The sequence below is a fragment of the Bubalus bubalis genome, chromosome 5 (assembly GCF_019923935.1).
Source record: "Bubalus bubalis isolate 160015118507 breed Murrah chromosome 5, NDDB_SH_1, whole genome shotgun sequence".
Lineage (NCBI taxonomy): Eukaryota > Metazoa > Chordata > Mammalia > Artiodactyla > Bovidae > Bubalus > Bubalus bubalis.
This window is the reverse complement of record NC_059161.1, coordinates 54,156,067-54,176,092: the sequence shown is the minus strand read 5'-3', so window position 1 is coordinate 54,176,092 and position 20,026 is coordinate 54,156,067. Positions and strand designations below refer to the sequence as shown.

The window sequence follows — 20,026 nt, the reverse complement described above, 5'->3', positions numbered from 1 at the left end:
GAACAGGAAAAAAGTGAAAGTGAAGTCAGTCGCTCAGTTGTGTCTGACTCTTTGCAACCCCATGGACTGTAACCCACCAGGCTTCCCTGTCCTTGGGGATTCTCCAGGCCAGAATACTGGAGTGGGTAGCCATTCCCTTCTCCAGGGGATCTTCCCAACCCAGGGATCAAACCCGGGTCTCCTGCTTTGCAGGCAGATTCTGTGCCATCTGAGCCACCAGGGAAGCCCTATGCAGAACAGAAGCCATACTGAAATAAAATTCTTAAGACAAAAGCATCAGTCAAAGCAGGTACAAGTCACCGTCCTGTTTACAGCGAGAGGGCAGCTCCAGTGAAGGACAGAAACACATCCACACAGGTGAAGATGAGACCCAGAATCTTACCGCTTGGAAAGTGGGGCGCTCGGGGATGGGGCTTGGTCAGCGCGCTCTGCACGGCCTGTTGGAAGTTTTTCCCGGGAGCCTGGTGCTGTGTGTACATGGAGTATATGGAGCTGGCGGCCACCGTCTGGGGTTTTCTGAAGGGTGGAAGGAGGGTGTCCTTGGAAGGCTGAGGCGTGAAGGGTCGGACAGCGGCAGCAGGGGGACTCTCTTGCTTAGAACCTGGAGGAAGGGTCTGGTCTGCTGGGCCCACTGAAGGCCCGCCGGGGGCCAGCAGGCCCCTCTGCTGCTGCACGGTGGGTTTGGGTTTACCTCCCATGGATGCAACAGTTGCTGACAACTGCGGAGCAGTTCCATCTGGCTTCATGTCGGATGGTGACTGGTTAGTTTGTCCGAAATAAGGCAAATTTATCTGTTTTGGTTTTGATGGGACAGGAGGTGGTACCTTAGCCACATTTTTATTTGCAGCCTGTAAATATACACACATACCCAGTTAAAATACTGTGTAACTGGGTACATGGAATGTTCCAGATAACCTAAGTTTTACAAGTGTCAATATAGACTGAAAAGATTAGCTCTACATTGAAAGGTCATTAAAAAGTTTTAAATCTCTAAGTTTAATCACATGTAAAAGGACCTTCAGTAATGCAATACAATTCCTATACCCGGTACGACTTCCTCCAAGTTACCCCTTCCTACTGGGGCAACTGTTTAAGTGTCCACTTGAAAACCTTTTAATTGCCATTTTACATATTCACAGATGGCACCAATAGCTGAAAACCATTCCTGTTCAATGGAACTCCATGCAATCTCGGCCGTGTTGTAAAAAGAAAAGAGAAATAAAAAAAAAAACAACTCCTAACTGGATCACACAGCCACAGCCTGGTTGTCAAAGGTTGGGACTCTAACAGTTATGGAAGATTTACCATCAAATTGCTTGATACTGCCTTAACCCCAAATTTTGAAGAGACAATGTAACTAAGCAGTGTGAACATGATGTTCTTTAATGCACTTGTATTTTTTAGAGAGTAGCACAAAATAATACCCACAAGCCAGTCAGTCATGCTCCTCCTGTATGATGGGAGACCACAAATACACTTAAGTAACAGAACTGAAAATAACAGAATGCAGTTATATTTTCTAATCTTCCAGATTTTCTTTCTCCCTCACATTAATACTTTCTCTTTTGAAAAATGCACAAAGAATTACTATTAAACGTTAAAACTGGGACGTCCTCACATACCTGAGCATCCCGCAAGATGTCTTCACTGCTCTGGTTCTTCCTCAGGGTACCGAAGGCAGGTGGGGCGGCAGACTGGTCCACGGTGTCGAACATAGAAAAGGGACGCACTTTCTTCTCCTTCTCCCTCAATGGAACCTCTCCATCATCCACTGAAGATGATAGAAAAAAAAAAAAAAAAATCACTCTAATAATCAAACTGCTTGTGATAAAAATTTCTTATTCACGTTACTCTCTCCACAATCTCTTTGAAATCCTATAGTCATTAAATGCTCTATTTTTAAATTAAGTTGATTAAGGAATAACCCCGCACTACAATGCTAGTACCTTAATTCCCCTGCTAAAGGAAGCTGTTCTAGAAATTAACACGGTCCCTGGTTTTAACACACTAGAAAGTAGCAATCTAAAAAAGAATACTTAGAGCCCTCAGACAGCCAAAAGAGAATACTCAGGAACAGCACAAGTAAACCTCACCTTGGTCTGGAACATTCCCAGAGCTTTTAGACACAGAGGCAGAGGCTTGGCTAGAGAAAAGATCTGCATTCGGAGGAGTCCAATCAGGGCCAAGCAGATGGATTTTAGAGCCTAGAACACAGAAAAGTAGCTGCAATAACCCGGCATGCTAAGGAGATTTTTAATTATTCCCTTTGCTGCTAAGATGTTTAATCCCGTGAAAGTGAAAGTCACTCAGCTGTGCCTGACCCTTTGCGACCCCGTGGACTGTACATACACAGTCCATGGAATTCTCCAGGCCAGAATACTGGAGTGGGTAGCCTTTCCCTTCTCCAGGGGATCTTCCCAAACGCAGGGATCAAACCCAGGGCTCCTGCATTTTAGGCAGATTCTTCACCAGCTGAGCCACAAGGTAAGCACTTAATCTCTAAAAATCGGTTTAAATATCAGACTCACAACAAGCCCAGTAAACTTACTTAGAAACATCAGATTTTATACTTGTATTAACAATGTAAGAGTGTTCTCATTTACTTAAAATAATCATGATCAACACAAAGTCTGCCTGAAGCAGCAAGGACAGGACTTCTCACAGGGTAAGGAAAATCACCATCACACCCAGAAAACGACTTCCAATTCAGCAAACCAAGGGCTCGCTGGTGTGTCTTACGTAACGGCCACAAGTGATGTATGCACAACAAAAGCAAAAACGCGGGCTTTCAGCCCGTGACTCTGACCACAGCCTTGGATAAATCAAAATATTCAAGTGTTTTCTACACTGGCATTTAAGTTTCAAAGCTGCAGCTTTTCTTTTACAGAAGTAACTCTTTCTGCAATAAAACCCAGACTATGTGGCACTACTGCGTCACAGTGGTTAACTGCAGCAAAATAATAAATAACTTTACACTTAGCTATTATTTACACATGATAGTGGCTAGGGAAAAGACACAATTCTATTTTTTTCTCCTGAATAATAAGCTCATTAAAGGATACTTTCACCCAGCTTTTCCTACAACTCTCCTTTCATTTTCTCCTCTTATTAATATAACACTCTGGCGTGCACCCCCACCCTCCAAAATATCTGAGGACTACACACAGAAAGCAAAGGTCACTAACACAAGGAGCCTCTATTACCTTCACTTTTTAAAAAAATGTATTGTTTTTTGATAATTGAAGGATAATTGCTTTACAGAATTCTGTTGTCTTCTGTCAAACCTCAACATGAATCAGCCACAGGTATACAATATCCTCTCCCTTTTGAACCTCCCTCCTTTTACCTTCACTTTTATCTCCCAGTGTTTCCTTTTATTCTAAACATTATCCGTAGGCAAATTCTCGTGCAGAAGCACATACGAATAGAAAACACCAACCATCAACGGAGTGGACCCACCACCTCAGTCTGCAGAGATGACACCGCTAACACATATCTGGCCTTTTTACACAACAGGGAAGGGTCTCAAGCTGTTAACATCAGATCAAAATTTCTTTATTAATGAGAAGAAATTCAAACCAATGTTAAGGTTTTCAAAAAACCTGATGTTTTATTTCATTTCCTGAGCAGAACTGTATCATTGAGCGTTAAGAAAATTATCATTTCTTAACCCCAAAGAACACAAGGAGGTTTTTAGAATTTCAACACGAACAAGGAATAAATAGGAAGACACCTTTAAAACTCAAAACTTGGCGGGTGGGGGGGGGGAATCTAAACTAAAAAAAAAAAAAAACAACTTGCTGTGAAGCACAAATAAAAGAAAGGTATACCAAAATAAATAAATAAATAAAACTCAAACTTGAGGGAAAAATCACAGTGAGGAGGGGAACAGCCAGGCCACGGAAGGACTAGGAAGTGCCTGATTTTACCTTTCGCTTGCGAGGCGGCCCCAGATCTCATGTTGGGCAGCGTCTGGACTTTCATGGGCCCCTCGGAAGCCTGCGTGGCCCCGGGCCCATCGGGCAGGGCTGGCTTCACCAGAAGTTCAGGCCGTGACGGGATCCGGGGCATAGTCGACGACTGGATATAGGGACCAACTGCCGCCACGCGACTCTGCCCCGACGCCCCCGGCTGGGGCACGTGTCCATCAGACGAGACCTTATTCGGAGAAAGCACAGGGCCTTTAGTATTGCAAGTCAGACCGGATCCAACTCAGAAAAGCCTGTGACACCATGATAATTTTAACTGCTAAAATCCAGCACTTTCAGGATCTAGCCATTGAGTGTACCAGAAACATCCCCCAACAAAAACACCCCTGGGTGAAGTCTCACCCACACTTCATTACAAGAATTAGAAAGAAGAGCAGAGCTACAGAGGGGATTATATTAACAGTACAAGAAGAGTGGACTCTCTTTCAAGGAGCCACAAGGTCCTGTCTCTTTTCAGAGGATGTGCCCAGCAGTGTTTCTGAAATATGCAAGCACTGACCTCACTGGGATGGTCAGTGTCCCCTCCTCCTGGCCCTGGCCAACCGCGCACTTACTGGAAGGTTCTCTTTCTGCTGCAGGGCCGCCTTCTTCTTCCACAGCCGGTCCCTGAGCTCATTAACACGCTTGTCCATCACCGCCACTTCTGAATTGCGCTTATTCAAACACTCCCTTTGTTGTTGCAGCTTGGCATTCTGCTCCTGGTTCAGTTTGTTTCTTAACTGAATAAAATTAGGGGAGAAAAAGGTAGCCAAGGAGTAGGCAGAAAAATTTCTCAAACAGATAATCACACGGTTCACTATTATATAATTTCTAAAAATGTAAGGTCCCTCCACACTTCTCATCTCATGGTTTAAAATGAAGTGTTAGACCACCGGCTGTGGTCACAATGAACGCCTCAAGTTTCCTGTTTGAGGTATCATAAAGTTTATTCTGGATTCTGTGGAGTTTAGGTCTTCCTCCCCGTCCCCACCCCTTTAAGGAAAAGAGGTGGAAATCCAGGACTTCCTGCCCTGTATGTGGACAACACTGTGGTGCTGGAGATGAGGTGCCACCGAAATGTCACAAGAGGCCACCATTTACCTGAAGCTCCTTGTAGAGCCGATCAAGCTCAGCCACCGCGGACTGGTTGTCATGGTGACCGTCAATCCTGCCATTCTTCAGCATCTCCAGTTGTCTTGTAAGTTCCTCTACTTTTGACACAGCCAGAACAAGCTCCCTCTGCTTTTGCTGGAACAAACTATTCATCTGTTCAATTTCCTCCACTAAAGGAAGAACGAGAAAAGCAACAATTGTTGAAAAGAAAAATGAGACGGGATCGCTTCCTGGGCAACCTAAGATGTACCATAAACTTCCTCATAAAAAGCAAAGAAAATTTTCAGAAATGTCCTAGAACCAACCAATTCCTATATAATCAACTAAAGTCAACAAAGACATCTATAAACCAAATCACTAAAGTTTTAATTAAAATGGCATTATAATCAATGGAGCTATTAATATGAATAAAAATCCTTGCCTTCATTGAACCTTCAGTCAAAAAACTATTTAGAGAGAGAGAAAAAAAAAAAATACTCTATATTCCAAAAAAGAACCTTGTCTAAAACATTCAATAGCTGAATTCAACTCAGGGGAACCAGCAGCTTCGAAACTGCAGTGAATTATACTTTTCCCAAAAAATCCTTCTAAAGTGACCTACATACAAAGCCTCATCTTAGTCCTCTTACTACAAATTTATACAAACTTCGTACACCAGTGTTTTTCTATACGCAAACAGTCTGCGGCATTTAGCACCGACGTAAACTGACTGGGAGCAACTTACCAAGCTTCCCATTGCTCAGCCTCTTCTGTTCCACGTGGCCTTTAAGTGCTCTCACTTTTTTTAGCTTCGCTTCCTGATTCTCAGCTATTTCTTTGAGCCTCTTAAGCTTTTCTTGTTCAGCCGCTTGTTGCTGTTGACGCTGATCTTGCTGTTTCAGAAACTTCAAGCGCTGTTCCTAAAGATATAAGCCATCATCAGACATGTCATTTTAAACAGCAGACCACTAACCTACAATCACCCTGAGATGCCCAGACTGACGTGCATCTGTGGCATTGCTCCGGTCTTACCATCTGTCCTCACGCTGCCATCAGAACCACCTGGAGCGTTTGTGAAAAACAGACGCTCCTGAGCTCAACCCTAGGATCTACTTAAGGCGGTAAGATCCAGGAATCAGTACTGTTATCCAAGTGGTCCTTTTGCAGCAGGCAAGCAGTGATCTGTGAACTAGTTTTCATGAGCTGCAGCCATTAATATTAAGAAGGAGCTCATGCAGAGATGGGAGGCGGTAAAAGAAAGCTATTAAATGACACACTTTGAAGTTAAATTTGGATTCAGACTCAAGCCCTGCCACTTATTAGCTATGAGACTTTGGGGCAAATTATATAACCTCATTGAGTCCACAAGTCTGCGTCTTCACCTATAAAATGAGACGAGCACTAGTCCCTCTAGGGCTGCAGCGAGGATTCAATGCAGCGTGCAGTGGATCTCTGTGAACAGCGTCTTACATAGTTAGGGCACACTCGGCACGCTTAGAAAAGAGCCAAAGAACTACTTTCTAAAGAATGCCTTTAGCAAACTGCAATTACGCACCTTACAATTTTATTCCTATTATATCTAAAATTTCAACTGAGGAAAACAGAGCCACACAATTTATACTCAAGGGTAAACTTCTCAGATTTGTATGGCTAACACATACAAGGACACAGATAGTTTCAAAATAAGACCTTGATTTTAAAGATTTATGCTGTTAACAATCGAATTTTTTATTTGAATTCATGTCCTTGCTACTCAAGGAATGCTGCATCAGCACCACATGGGATCGCATTAGAAATGTAAAATGTCAGACCCGCAACCCACACCTACTGAATCAGAACATGCATTTTTAACAAAATCCCTAGGTGATTCATACGCACATTAAAGTATGAGAAGCAACAATACACAGGATTTTGAAAAAGCTGGTGTCTAACATCAAAAGTAGAAAAGGATGCATAGGTACATTTGGTGCCACTAACCCTATGATGTAAAAAAAACAGCTGTTAAATGCCTTTAAATACTGTGTTTTCTACTTGGGAACCATATGGAAAAGTTTAATTTGTAATTTCAATACATATTTTAAGTGTTAAAAAAGAAAAGAAAAGGATGCATAGGAACCCTAAGAAGTATTACAGGGAAGCCACAGTGCATGCTGAGAATGACGTTGAAGATTCCCTGGCGATCACTTCAAAGCCATGCTAGGGACCTTGCTACTCAAATCCTCAGGTGTCCACCCCAGTGTCAGTGAACTTACAGACCCTCAAAGACTGGTAAGCGAAAATACTGAGTGTTTAGACCAGGGCTGACAGACTACACAGCCTACTGTCTGTGTTCGTAAGCAAAGTTCTCTTGGCACACGGCCACATCCGTTCGTTTACCTATTGTTTATGGCTGCTTTCCAGCCACAAATGCAGAGCTGAGACTGCACAGCCTGCAAAGCCTAAAATATTTCGGCCCTTCAGAAAGTCTGACAACATCTGGTTTAGACTATTAGCCCAAGGCTCGCAAGAGCAGCCGCAGGAAGACTGGTTTTGAGAGTGATGGAGAAACTTCCCGTATTTTCTCTGTTCAAGGAGAAGACAAGGTTTAATTTGTGGGTGGAGAATGTCCCCAAGTAGAGGCAAGCAGCCTGTTTTCGGTGCCAAGCAGTAGCTGGGGACAGGTGAGCATGAGACTTTGAAGTTCCTCCTGATTCAAGATGAAGTCAGCCCAGACTAGTGCCTGCAAGCAAAGCTGAAAGGCTCTTTACGCCTTCCCAGTTTTACTGACACTCGGCACAGCGTGGTTAACTTTGATCAGGATCGGGCCGAGGAGGATCTAAAACAACTGAATGATTTTAGGATTTCTACAAAACGCTACAGTGAAGAGAAGAAAGCACCACACGGCAGATACCTGTTGGGCTGATGTTATCAACTCATATGTGAGGGAACCGGCTTACTAGCAAGGGTGTAATGTAAACAGCTTTACTTACACATGAACGGGAGTGGCCTGTTAGGTCTCTGAAAACATGGCCATTACCTTAGTGGCCAGCATTTGTTGCTGGGCCTCAATCTGTTGCTGTTGGCGGGATGCCATTTCCTGAAGTTCAGCAAGTGTCAGATCCATTCTAGGACTATTAACCTACCAAAAAAAGTGCAAATAATCCAACTCACTATAAAATGATCACGGAGACTCCTCCCTCAAATCATGTAATCATGACAAAATTATTTAGCTATTTTTCTCCCATCATATTAAAGAACTCATTAATTTTTATATTACTATTCCCATATTGACTTAAGATTTAAAACATAATGATACACAGACTCTTTTAAGTTGTAAATTTAAATTAAATAGTTTCAGTACCGACACAAATGGAACCATCTGGAATCACCTTGTTCTGCAGTTAAATTAGGAAGGCAGTATTTGACCATATCAAACATGATGTTGGGGTATTGACAGCAAACTTAGAATACAGTCATTAAAACACCCTTTAAAAATGTAACACTGGAATTTAAAAAATTCAAGACACAGTAGGTCATCAGAGACAAAGCAAGGTGTCTACTGTACTCCCTAAACATCCATTCCACATGGTCCTAAGACGTTCTCGCTAGAAAGAAAGGAAGGCAGGAAGAAAGAAACTATATCCAGATTGCAAAGGGAAAAATTTTCTCTTTACTCAAGGAAAACATAATCATCTATGAAGAAAATTCTATGGAATCTATAAAAAGCTACTAAATAAGTTATTTAGCAAGAATGCAGGATAAAACATCAATAGCCAAAATCAACGATATTTCTATACATTAGCAAAACCCAGAAAACTGAAAAAAGAAATTTTGTAATATCATTAAGATTAGCATAAAAACCATGAAGCACTCAGGAATAAATTTGACAGATGCTCAGGCCTGACACTGAAAACTTCAAAACATGGCTAAGAGAGAGAAGACCTATTTGGGGAGGAATACTGTGGTGCTTGTGAACTAAAAAGCTCAATATTGTCAAGATGGCAATGTTTCCCATACTGACCTACAGAGCCAAGACAATACCAACCCAAATCCCAGTAGGCTTTTTAAAAAAAAATAAATCAACTGGCAAATTCTACAATTTCATATGGAAGTGCAAATGAGACAGAATAGCCAAAACAACTTCGAAAAGAAGAGTTAGAAAACATACACTGCCTGACTCCAAGACTAAACACGCTTTAGTGATCAATACATTGTGTTACTGATATCATGTCAGATAAACAGATCAATGAAACAGAAGACAGAGTACAAAAACAGACCCACACCTACACTGATAATTGATTTAAGAGAAAGGGCAGTTGAGTAGACAAAGAAGAGTCTTTTCAACAAATGCTGCTTGTACAACTGGATATCCACACACAATTAACAAAATGCACTTCTCTCACAATACATGCAAGTGTTAATTCAAAATGGATCCTAAACTCAGATGCAAGATCTAAAACTTCTAAGTTGATTAATTATACTGTATTGAAGTCATAGACTGGGAAAAATATTTGCCAATTATCTATCTAATAAAAAACCTTGGATCCAGCATATATAACAGAACTCTTAAACTCAATAATAATGAAGCAAACAACCCAATCATGAAAAAGATAAGCAAAAGAGGTGAACAGGAAGTTCCCTAGTGGTCTAAAGGTTAGGATTCATTTATTTCACTGCCCTGGCCTGGATTCAAAACCTGGCTGGGAAACTGAGATCCCAAAAGCCCTGCAACATGATAAAAAAAGAAGTGAACAAATATTAACACTTCACTAAAGACAATATATGAATGGTAAATAAGTACATGATAGATGCCCAATACCATCAGCCATCAGAGAAATACAAAACAAAACCAGAATGTACTACCATCACACACCTAGCAGAAGCCAAAATTAAAAGGACTGACCATACCAAATGTTGGCAAGGATGTGGAAAACCTAGAACTCTCTGATGAGGACTATATAATAAAACAATCACTTTGGAAATCAGTCTGACAGCTTCTTAAAAAGTTAACATATGAACCAACCATTTTACTCCTAAGTATTTACTTTAGAAAAATAGTAATAAAAGCATATGTCCATACAAAGATGTATACCCAAGTACTCATCACAGCGTGATACAGAATAACTAAACAATCAAAATGCCCAACAGATGAATGGATAAGGAGTGGTATAACCAGACAATAGAATATCTCTCAGCAATAAAAAGGATCAACTACTGATACACAACAAAATGAATAAACCTCAAACTATTTATCCTGAGCAAATTCAGAGAGAAAAGAGTATATACTGGATGACTCCATTTATACTAGATTCTGGAAAACAAAACTAATTTATGGCGACAGACAGCAGACCAGCTAGCAGTTCCCTGAGGATGGGAAGAGAGGCAAGAAGGAACAATTACAAAAGAACATAAGGAAACTTTTTTTGGGGGGGTGATCGAATATGATCATTATCTTGATTATGGTGACAGCGTCAGAGAGGCACACATGTCAAAACTTATCAAAATGTACACCCAACATGTGAGCAGCTTGTTTGTTGTGTTGTGTTAGTCACTTAGTCATGTCCAGCTCTTTGTGAACCCACAGAACCCGCCAGGCTCCTCTGTCCATGGAATTCTCCAGGCAAGAACTCAGGAGGGGGCTGCCGTTCCCTATTCTCCCAGGGATGTTCCCGACCCAGGGATTGAATGAACCCAGGTCTTGCACATTGCAGGCAGATTCTTTACCATCTGAGCCACCAGAGAAGCCCTATGTGTAGTTTATTATACGTCAATTATACATTAATAAAGACGTTATTTAAAAACCCAGTGAAGGGGCTTCCCTGGTGGCTTAGTAGTGAAGAATCCACCTGCCAATGCAGGAGATACGGGTCTGATCCCTGGTCTGGAAGATCCCACATGCTGCAGAGCAACTAAGCCCGTGTGCCACAAATATTATTGAGCCTGTGTCCTAGAACCTGGGAACTGCAACCACTGAAGCCTGTGGGCCCTAGAGCCCATGCTCCGCAACAAGTCACTACAATGAAAAGCCCACACAATGCAACTAGAGAGGAACCCCTACTTGCTGCAATGAGAGAAAAGCCCAAGCAGCAACAAAGACCCAGAACAACCAATAAATTTTATTTTTTTTTAATTTTAAGTGTTATAATACTTTCATAATTTAAAAAAAAATAAGAAAAAAAACAAAACAAAACAGTAATGGGACTTCCCTGGCAGTCCAGTGGTTAAGACTCCAAGCTACCACTGCAGGGGACAAGGGTTTGATCCCTAATTGGAAAACTACAATTTTGCATGTCTCATGGCGAGGCCAAAAAATAAATAAATCATTTAAAAAAAAATAAAAATCCAGTGATTGAAGAAAGATACATTGTGTCGATATGCACTGAAATCTCGTTAATGGTCAGACCATTTCCATTATCCTTGTATCAGCCTTTCATCACTAAGATAACTATGAGATCAAAGAAGAGAAACAGGAAGAATTTGGTCAAGGTGGAATAAAAGCAGTGTGTGTTGGAGAGGTAATTTAGCTAATCCCTAACAAGGTTAAAAATTCTAAGCTCTGAAAAGAAAATGTCTACAAGGAGTCCCAAAGATACCTGCTAAAATTCATATGCAATAGCAAGAGCATTAATATATCATTAATGCTAAAAGCAATACAGCAACAAATAAAATCACCAAAAAAACAAATACTTCCTCGAACTTATTCACATTAATGCTAAAAGCAATAATAGTAACAAATAAAATCACCAAAAAAACAAATACTTCCTCGAACTTATTCAATACTTGTTCTGTATTTGTGACATATCCAGCATCTGACTTCTTTCAACAGCCATGTTGTTGCTGTTCAGTCATGAGGTCGTGTCTCTTTGCGACCCTATGGACTTCAGCAGCCCAGGCTTCTCTGTCCTACACTATCTTCCAGAGTTGCACTGAGTCAGTGATGCTATGTAACCATTTCATCCTCTGCCACCCTTTCTCCTTTTGCCTTCAATCATTCTCAGCATCAGGGTCTTTTCCAGTGAGTCAGCTCTTCACATCAGGTGGCCAAAGTACTAGAGCTTCAGCTTCAGCATCAGTCCTTCCAATGAATATTTAGGGTTGATTTCCCTTAGGATTGACTGTTTTGATCTCGTTGCAGTCCAAGGGACTCTCAAGAGTCTTCTCCAGCACCACAGTTCAAAAGCATCAATTCTTTGGCACTTGGTCTTCTTCATGGTTCAACTCTCCCATCAAAACATGACTACTGGAAAAACTACAGCTTTGACTACATAGATGCTTGTCACCAAAGTGATGTCTCTGCTTTTTCAATTGCTGTCTAGGCTTGTCACAGCTTTCCTTCCAAGGAGCAAGCATCTTTTAATTTCATGGCTGAACTCACCATCCGCAGTGATTTTGGGAGCCCAAGAAAATAAAATCTGTCACTGCTTCCACTTTTTCCCTTTCTATTTGCCATGAAGTGATGGGCCTGGATGCCAACATCTTCGTTTTTTTGAATGTTGAGTTTCAAGTCAGCTTTTTCACTCTCCTCTTTCACCTTCATCAAGAGGCTCTTTAGTTCCTCTTCACTTTCTGCCATTAGAATAGTATCATCTGCATATCTAAGGTTGTTGGATATTTCAACAACCATAGAGACCATTAATCACTTTCATGAAATAAATTTAAAATAAGCCTTTAAAAAAGGACTTCCCTTAATCACCTACTGAATAAAAAAGGAACAGTGAATGAGATTTAAAAGTTAAAAAAAAAGCAGCATCACTGTGGTCCAAACACAGAACGGGTAACAATGATCACTTACGCCATTCTCCTTTCTTCGATGTTCACCTGGAACTTTTACACCATTTCTTTTTAAACTTGGATCCTGAGACCTTGGTCCACTCACTAAGCACAAAATTCAAAAAGTATGCATTAACACTAGAGGTGACAGATATTTTAAGTACCAGTTCATTTCTCAGTTATGTTTTTAATGCTAATACTTTAAGTTGAAAATATACTTAAAATACCAATACTTTCTAATACCAATGAAGTTAAGGTCTCACAGATTCAACCTGTTCTAGAAAAACTTCACTTGGAACAGTGAATGGTCAGCACTAGAAAATGTCACATGCTAAACAATCCCTAGAAAAGCTGCATGAGTTAGGTGCTAGAAGAGAAAAATTAAGAATATAAATATACTTCTTCTTATGGGTCATTCATACCATATGCCTACAGTGTCTGTTCCCAGTTCTCTAGCTACTCAGAAATAAAACTGGGAATAGTCTCGCTGAAAGAAATAGGTGAAAATTAATCAATTTTAATCAAATTAACCCACCCTTGTACTCAATAAAGTGTTTGTAACTTCCAACGGAAGGAAGCAATTGAAACAGAACAAGTAGTGATTCGAATTTTGTGGTAATTCCTAAGTACTAGCAAGTACTTCCCCATTTAAGTAAAAAAAATTTCATTTTCTTAGCATGGGAAAGTACTAGTTGGAAAACATTGTACATCCTGCTTTTTGGGGTAAAAATAACTTTTCAGGTCCAAATATATGTTTCTCAGCATCACTTAATGTATAATGATCATGATGAGAAAATAGTTTTAACTTAAACTGATAAATTGCAATATATCAAAGAGAGTTTCTTAAATACATGAAATTAAGCTTATAACTGTACTTCCCAGATGTTAGAGAAAAAATATTAAACTATTTCCCAAGAAGCTTTAGATAAAAATTTCTTCTGAATCAAATGTTTGTTGAACCTGCCTGGAAGCTTGGCACAAATTCCCACAAATAATAAATCTCTATCCTCAGAGCCACATACCACACTTATACCTAACTCCAACGTTTTCTCAGCTTTACTTTTAAAACTGCTCAATTTTCTGGCAAAATAGCTCAGGTACCTGTCACAATATTTCTGCAAGGAAAAAAAAAAATCTATCATTCCGGAATAATTGCTTTCTTTGCTGCCTCCAAGAGAGAGCAACTGAACTGGCATGTTCAGTTACATAATTAGAATAAAAAGCAAGAGCTTTGAAAATAGTGTCATATTAAAAAAAGAGAGAAAAACGTAATGGATTTCCATGGTGGTGGTCCAGAGGTTAAGACTCAGCGCTTTCACTGAAGGGGGCATGGGTTTGACCCCTGGTTGAGGAACTTAAGAACCCGCATGCTACATGGCGTGGCCAAAAAAAAAAAAAAAGTCATATACATTCTGGGTCACAGGTCCTAGTTAAACCAGAAAAAGAATACAGTAACAGTCTCTTAATCTGTAATCTAGAAGTCTACAACCACAAAGGTTGACACTACACAGCAATCCTGTTTTATCCCAGTTTTGACACTATGAGGCACTGGTGTTTTGCAACAATGTAAAAACAGCGCCTTTTATCTTCAGATTGCATTTCTCACACTACAGACACACTGAAACTGCATACTGCACTATTGAGAAGCTATTTAATAATTTACCAGGTACCAGAGAGGAAGATATTTGAACTGACAGATGAAGGGAGAAAATTCAACTAATTGATTAAAAGGAGATATATGCAATAATGTAAATGAAGAACAAAATAAAAATAGGATGCAGATGTCAAAACCACAAAAAAGAAGCCAGCTTTGGGGGGAAAAATAATGCATGTTTATTTAAAACAGTATTACAGACACAGTGAAGCTCAAAGGCCGAGGAACCAGCCAGGATAAGGAGACTCAGGTTCCCCTCCTGGCTCTGCCTCCTGGTATGTGGCCTCTGACAAGTCATCTAACCCCTAAGTATCAGCGTTTCTCATCTGTAGAGCAGAAGAGGCTAGATTAAGTCAATTCTGGGGTCTCCCACACCTCTGATAATGTCTAATGGCTGCCATGTGGACCTCTGACTAAAGGAATAAAACTGAGATTCTATAACATGTAATAATTAACCTCTGTTATCAACATTCTTACTCCCAAGAATTTTTCAATATATACTAAAGTCACAAACCTTCAACTTTCCATTTTAAGAATCCCAACATTTTTAGAAACACCTAGTAACCCTGCTGCAACCACTTTCCACTGAGAACAAAGGCTTCCCTACAGATCTCAAGACTTGAAACTGCTTTCTCTCCTACATCCTATGAGAGAGACCTCCAGAGTCACAGGTTTGACTGTGTTCTCAATGTCTAGTGCTGCTTTCAGCCCACTATTTCTGATCTCCACTTATCACCTTCTAACCTCTGCTTACTGTCATCTAGAAACTCTGGTCACAGCAGACGTGACCACCTGACCCTTCTGTTCTCTTTGCCCAAGTCCCCCCTTCATTTTGGATGACCTCACCATCTAAAAGCTCGCCTCTCAGATCCACAACTTCCTGTCTCCTCTCTAATTCAGGTTTATTTCATGATCCAATACAAGACCACGTTATCTAGAAATGCTCTACTCCTGACATGTTAAATTCAATCTTCTTACTTTTTGACCACAATTACCTCTCGCTATACCTGTTCAATAACCTGAAACTTGCAGTTTCTTTCTCTGCAGCCCCTCCGCCTTCACTTCATCCCCATCTCGGCTTGAATGCCATCTCACCAACATCCTCTTTTTTCCTTGTCTCACCAATTTTCCACTGAACTTGTCTGGCCAAATTCCAACCTTGGGTCAATCCAACCATCTTCTCCTCTTACAACCCTCTGGGCTGCAGAGCACCATTGCAGCAAAATCACCCATGGTCTCCTGGTGTCTAATCTCCACTGTCCTCTAGGGGCCCTGGCGTGCCAGCTTCCCTGGCCACACTCTCTCTTATTCTCCACCAGGGCCTCCTCCCTCAGAGAAAACAAATGTTTTCAGATGAGAAGCCCATCCCTCCCACTGCTCCCATAGACAGCACACATTTACTGCCTCTGGGAAGCTTCCCTTCCACCCTGTTAAAATGGAACAGACCCTTCCCTTACCCTCCTATCTCACCCCTCGACCCCCTCGACCCTGAATTTCCCCTTGGCTAACTTGCCCATCGAGCATTCCCTTCTTCCTTGTATTTCAAACTCCTTCTCTACTGACTCCTTTCCTTCCCGCCCATATTAACAGCTGTAGTCAGGGGACTTCCTTGGTGGTCTGGTGGTTAAGACTCTGTGCTTCCAAGACAGGGGACACGGGGTTGATCCCTGGTCGGGGAACTAAGATCCCACGTGCCGTGTGGTGCAGCCAAAAAATAAAACATTAAAAAAAAACAAAAAACTGTCATCAAACTTTTCTCATCTTCCAACAAAACACAACAAACAGAACCGCACCCTTTTCTGCCCACCCTATAGAGTCAGGACTTGGGAGAGAGGGCTATCCTCACTTTTCCCCCTTGCTTCTTGCTCACTCATCCATCACAAGGCCTGCTCCTGATCATGGGTCACCTCTCCCAAGCATGAAACTGAAGTCCGAATCTTTGTCACAATCAACAGGATGCTACCTACCAACATCCCTACCAGGGGGGCGTTCGTGGCGAAGGAAGAACCGAACTTCACTCCTCTGACTTCCAAACCGCTGCAGGACGTCGAACATTCGCTCATTATCGGCAACTGGACGTTCTAAAAGAAATGAATAAATCATGTACAAGTCATGTTACCTGGTAACACATCACTTACTGTCTACCCTTCATACAAATTATGCATTATGAATGCAGAAAATACTATCTAAGATCTTTAAAAAAAAAAAAAAGAACCCTTAGAAAACGAAGTATCACCAGCTTAGCACCCACATAATCAGGGTCAAAGCTGGGTGGAATATGCGGATAGGAAAGGACTGGGTCAGGGCCACTGGCAAGGGGAGTCAGATTCAGCAGCCCTTCACTAGTTCCAGGCAGGCCGTGAAGCTCTGCAGGTTCCAAAGTTCCTGTTATCTATTCCACAGGATGGTCTCTGAGGTCTCTGTTAACTCTAATGGTTCTATGATTCTCCAAGCATACAAACGAAAACTTAAAAACAACTTTCTAAATAGCCTTGTCTTTCTATTGGGGATTTTTTTTTTGACAATTTTACAAACCATGTTTAAAAAAAAAAAATCATACACATGTATTTCCAAACAAAAGTCTGCTTACTGTCCTGAAAATATTCCTTGAGACAAAAAAAAAAAAAAAAAAGAGGCATAGCTAAATACTACATGGGAACTGTAATCTTCCAATCTTAAGGAATCTGAACATAAAAACCAAATCAACTGTTTGAGGATGCCAACAGTTTAAAATCAAAGAACTTAATCATTTTTAATGTAAGAATGCTGCAGTGCCCCCCCCCCCCCCAAAATTCAATGCACTTGTCAGTAACCAAGGACACTATCTGAGTACCTTAAATAAATAACAAGGGCACAGAAGAGAGCAGCCAAAGATTCAGCAGCCAATTCTGTGAACTAACCCCTGAACTTAATCGGCTTGGTGGCAACAAAGTACAGCTTGGGTTCTATTTACAGCAACATGACATAATGAGTAGACACAGATACCCTCTTCTCTAAACCAGAGAAAGTCTAACCAAGACTCCCCCAAGACGAAACACTCGGAGCTGAGCAGATACCTTCCTGAAAGAAATTCTGGGCAGACCTTCTACCTCCTCACAAAAACAAAAATCATAGACACACACACACACACAAACACACACACTTTATTCCAAAAGAAATGAAGTGACTTCCAGTCCATGCAGACCCTCCACCTTCTCACAAAAACAAAAATCTCACACACACACACACACTTTATTCCAAAAGAAATGAAGTGACTTCCAGTCCATGTAGACCCTCCACCTTCTCACAAAAACAAAAATCTCACACACACTCACTTTATTTCAAAAGAAATGAAGTGACTTCCAGTCCATGTAGACCCTCCACCTCCTTGCAAAAACAAAAATCTCTCTCTCTCACACACACACACACACACACACACTTTATTCCAAAAGAAATGAAGTGACTTCCAGTCCATGCAGACCCTCCACCTTCTGACAAAAACAAAAATCTCACACACACTCACTTTATTTCAAAAGAAATGAAGTGACTTCCAGTCCATGTAGACCCTCCACCTTCTCACAAAAACAAAAATCTTGTGCACACACACACACTTTATTCCAAAAGAAATGAAGTGACTTCCAGTCCATGTAGACCCTCCACCTTCTCACAAAAACAAAAATCTTGCACACACACACACACACTTTATTCCAAAAGAAATGAAGTGACTTCCAGTCCATGCAGACCCTCCACCTCCTCGCAAAAACAAAAATCTCTCTCACACACACACACACTTTATTCCAAAAGAAATGAAGTGACTTCCAGTCCATGCAGACCCTCCACCTCCTCGCAAAAACAAAAATCTCTCACACACACACACACACTTTATTCCAAAAGAAATGAAGTGACTTCCAGTCCATGTAGACCCTCCACCTTCTCACAAAAACAAAAATCTCATGCACACACACACACTTTATTCCAAAAGAAATGAAGTGACTTCCAGTCCATGCAGACCCTCTACCTCCTCACAAAAACAAAAATCTCACACACACACATACACATACACTTTATTTCAAAAGAAATGAAGTGACTTCCAGTCCATGTTGAGTGTGGACCTTCTAGGTCTAGAAGCTAAGGTCCTAATGGCCTACAGTGACAAAATGTATATATATATCAGGCTTAGGCCACCACAAGCTGAAACACACTTCAAAGGTTCTCAAAGCCACCCATTTACCCCATGCTCCAACGACACCCATCCCTCGTCCTGGCATCCATGCCTATGTGACTCTGAACAAGCCATTCCCAGCACTGAGAACTGTCCCCAGTACCCTCTTCTCCTTCTGCAGATGGAGCACCTCCATCTATTTCTGAAGTCATCACTCTGTATGAGAGAAATGTCTGCTGATTCCTGTTTTTACTTTGACAGCACACGTTCATCTCTCTCTTCTTTACAATCAAGCACAGGTCCTAGCAAACAACAAGAATCGAAGATATGTTCTCTCAGCAAATAAACCAGAGGGGAGTAAGGAAATGGAGATGGCAAGTAAAAGCTATTGTTTTTTAAAATTTTACTTTTTGACCACACAGCATGTGGGATCTCAGCTCCCTGCGGAGGGATCGAACCTGTGTCCCCTGCATTGGAAACACAATCTTAACCACTGGACCACCAGAGAAGTCCCCAAAGCTACTTATTTTAAAAGACAGTTAAAGGAAATGGGAAACTTGAGAAGCAAACAAAGTGGAAGTAACATAGTTACTATTTTTAAAATGGGACACCTTGGACAAGTTATAGCAAAAAAAAAAAAAAAAAAAAAGGAGCTGAAAACATAACAGCTATTACTGGCTGAGTGTGAACACTAAATGTGCCAGGGGCTATGCTAAGCCCCCTTCAAATGTCAACGCCTAGGATTTTCACACAATCCTGTGCAATAGATTCATTTATTATCCCAATTCTGTAGGAAAAACACTTAGGGATTATAGAGATTAAGTATCTTGTCTGAAGTTATAAAGCTAGTAAATGAAAGAGACAAGATGTTGACACCCACGACCTTGCTCTTAACCACAACATCATACAAACAACCCTCAAATTAATTATGAATTCCCTGCAACCAATCAAAATCCCCAAAGAACTTTTCATGGAACCTTTCAAGGTAATTCTAAAACATATCTGAAAAAGAAAATACACAAGAATAGTACAGGAGCACAATGAAATAAGCAGTTGCCTTTACAGGAAATGGCAACCCACTCCAGTACTCTTGCCTGGAAAATCCCATGGACGGAGGAGCCTGGTGGGCTCCATTCCATGGGGTCGCTAAGAGTCGGACATGACTGAACGACTTCACTTTCACTTTTCACTTTCATGCATTGGAGAAGGAAATGGCAACCCACTCCAGCGTTCTTGCCTGGAGAATCCCAGGGACGGGGAGCCTGGTGGGCTGCCGTCTATGGGGTCGCACAGAGTCAGACACGACTGAAGCGACTTGGTAGTAGTAGTAGTAGTAGTAATCTATTATAAAACTAGAGTAAATTAAAACTATTTGGCCCTCATCAAATTTTTGCATCTGGTCTCATGTCACTGGATATATTC

At 41.1% G+C, this 20,026-nt stretch overlaps 1 protein-coding gene across 3 annotated transcripts in view; it reads right to left on the bottom strand.

The window, feature by feature from the left end:
* The window catches only part of TP53BP2 (tumor protein p53 binding protein 2), a 66,909-nt gene that overhangs the window by 15,963 nt on the left and 30,920 nt on the right, over window positions 1-20,026 (bottom strand). For 2 of the 3 annotated variants that reach the window (XM_006057238.3, XM_006057239.3), the window contains exons 3-12: window positions 16,431-16,544; window positions 12,832-12,914; window positions 8,077-8,178; window positions 5,806-5,980; window positions 5,070-5,251; window positions 4,544-4,708; window positions 3,930-4,158; window positions 2,094-2,204; window positions 1,623-1,771; window positions 383-848 (exon numbers count right to left, since the gene is read on the bottom strand). In XM_006057238.3, the coding sequence (XP_006057300.3) occupies window positions 383-848; window positions 1,623-1,771; window positions 2,094-2,204; window positions 3,930-4,158; window positions 4,544-4,708; window positions 5,070-5,251; window positions 5,806-5,980; window positions 8,077-8,178; window positions 12,832-12,914; window positions 16,431-16,544 (1,776 nt within the window). The remainder of the gene's footprint in view (window positions 1-382; window positions 849-1,622; window positions 1,772-2,093; window positions 2,205-3,929; window positions 4,159-4,543; window positions 4,709-5,069; window positions 5,252-5,805; window positions 5,981-8,076; window positions 8,179-12,831; window positions 12,915-16,430; window positions 16,545-20,026) is intronic. The other variant, XM_044943147.1, reaches the window with a different exon arrangement.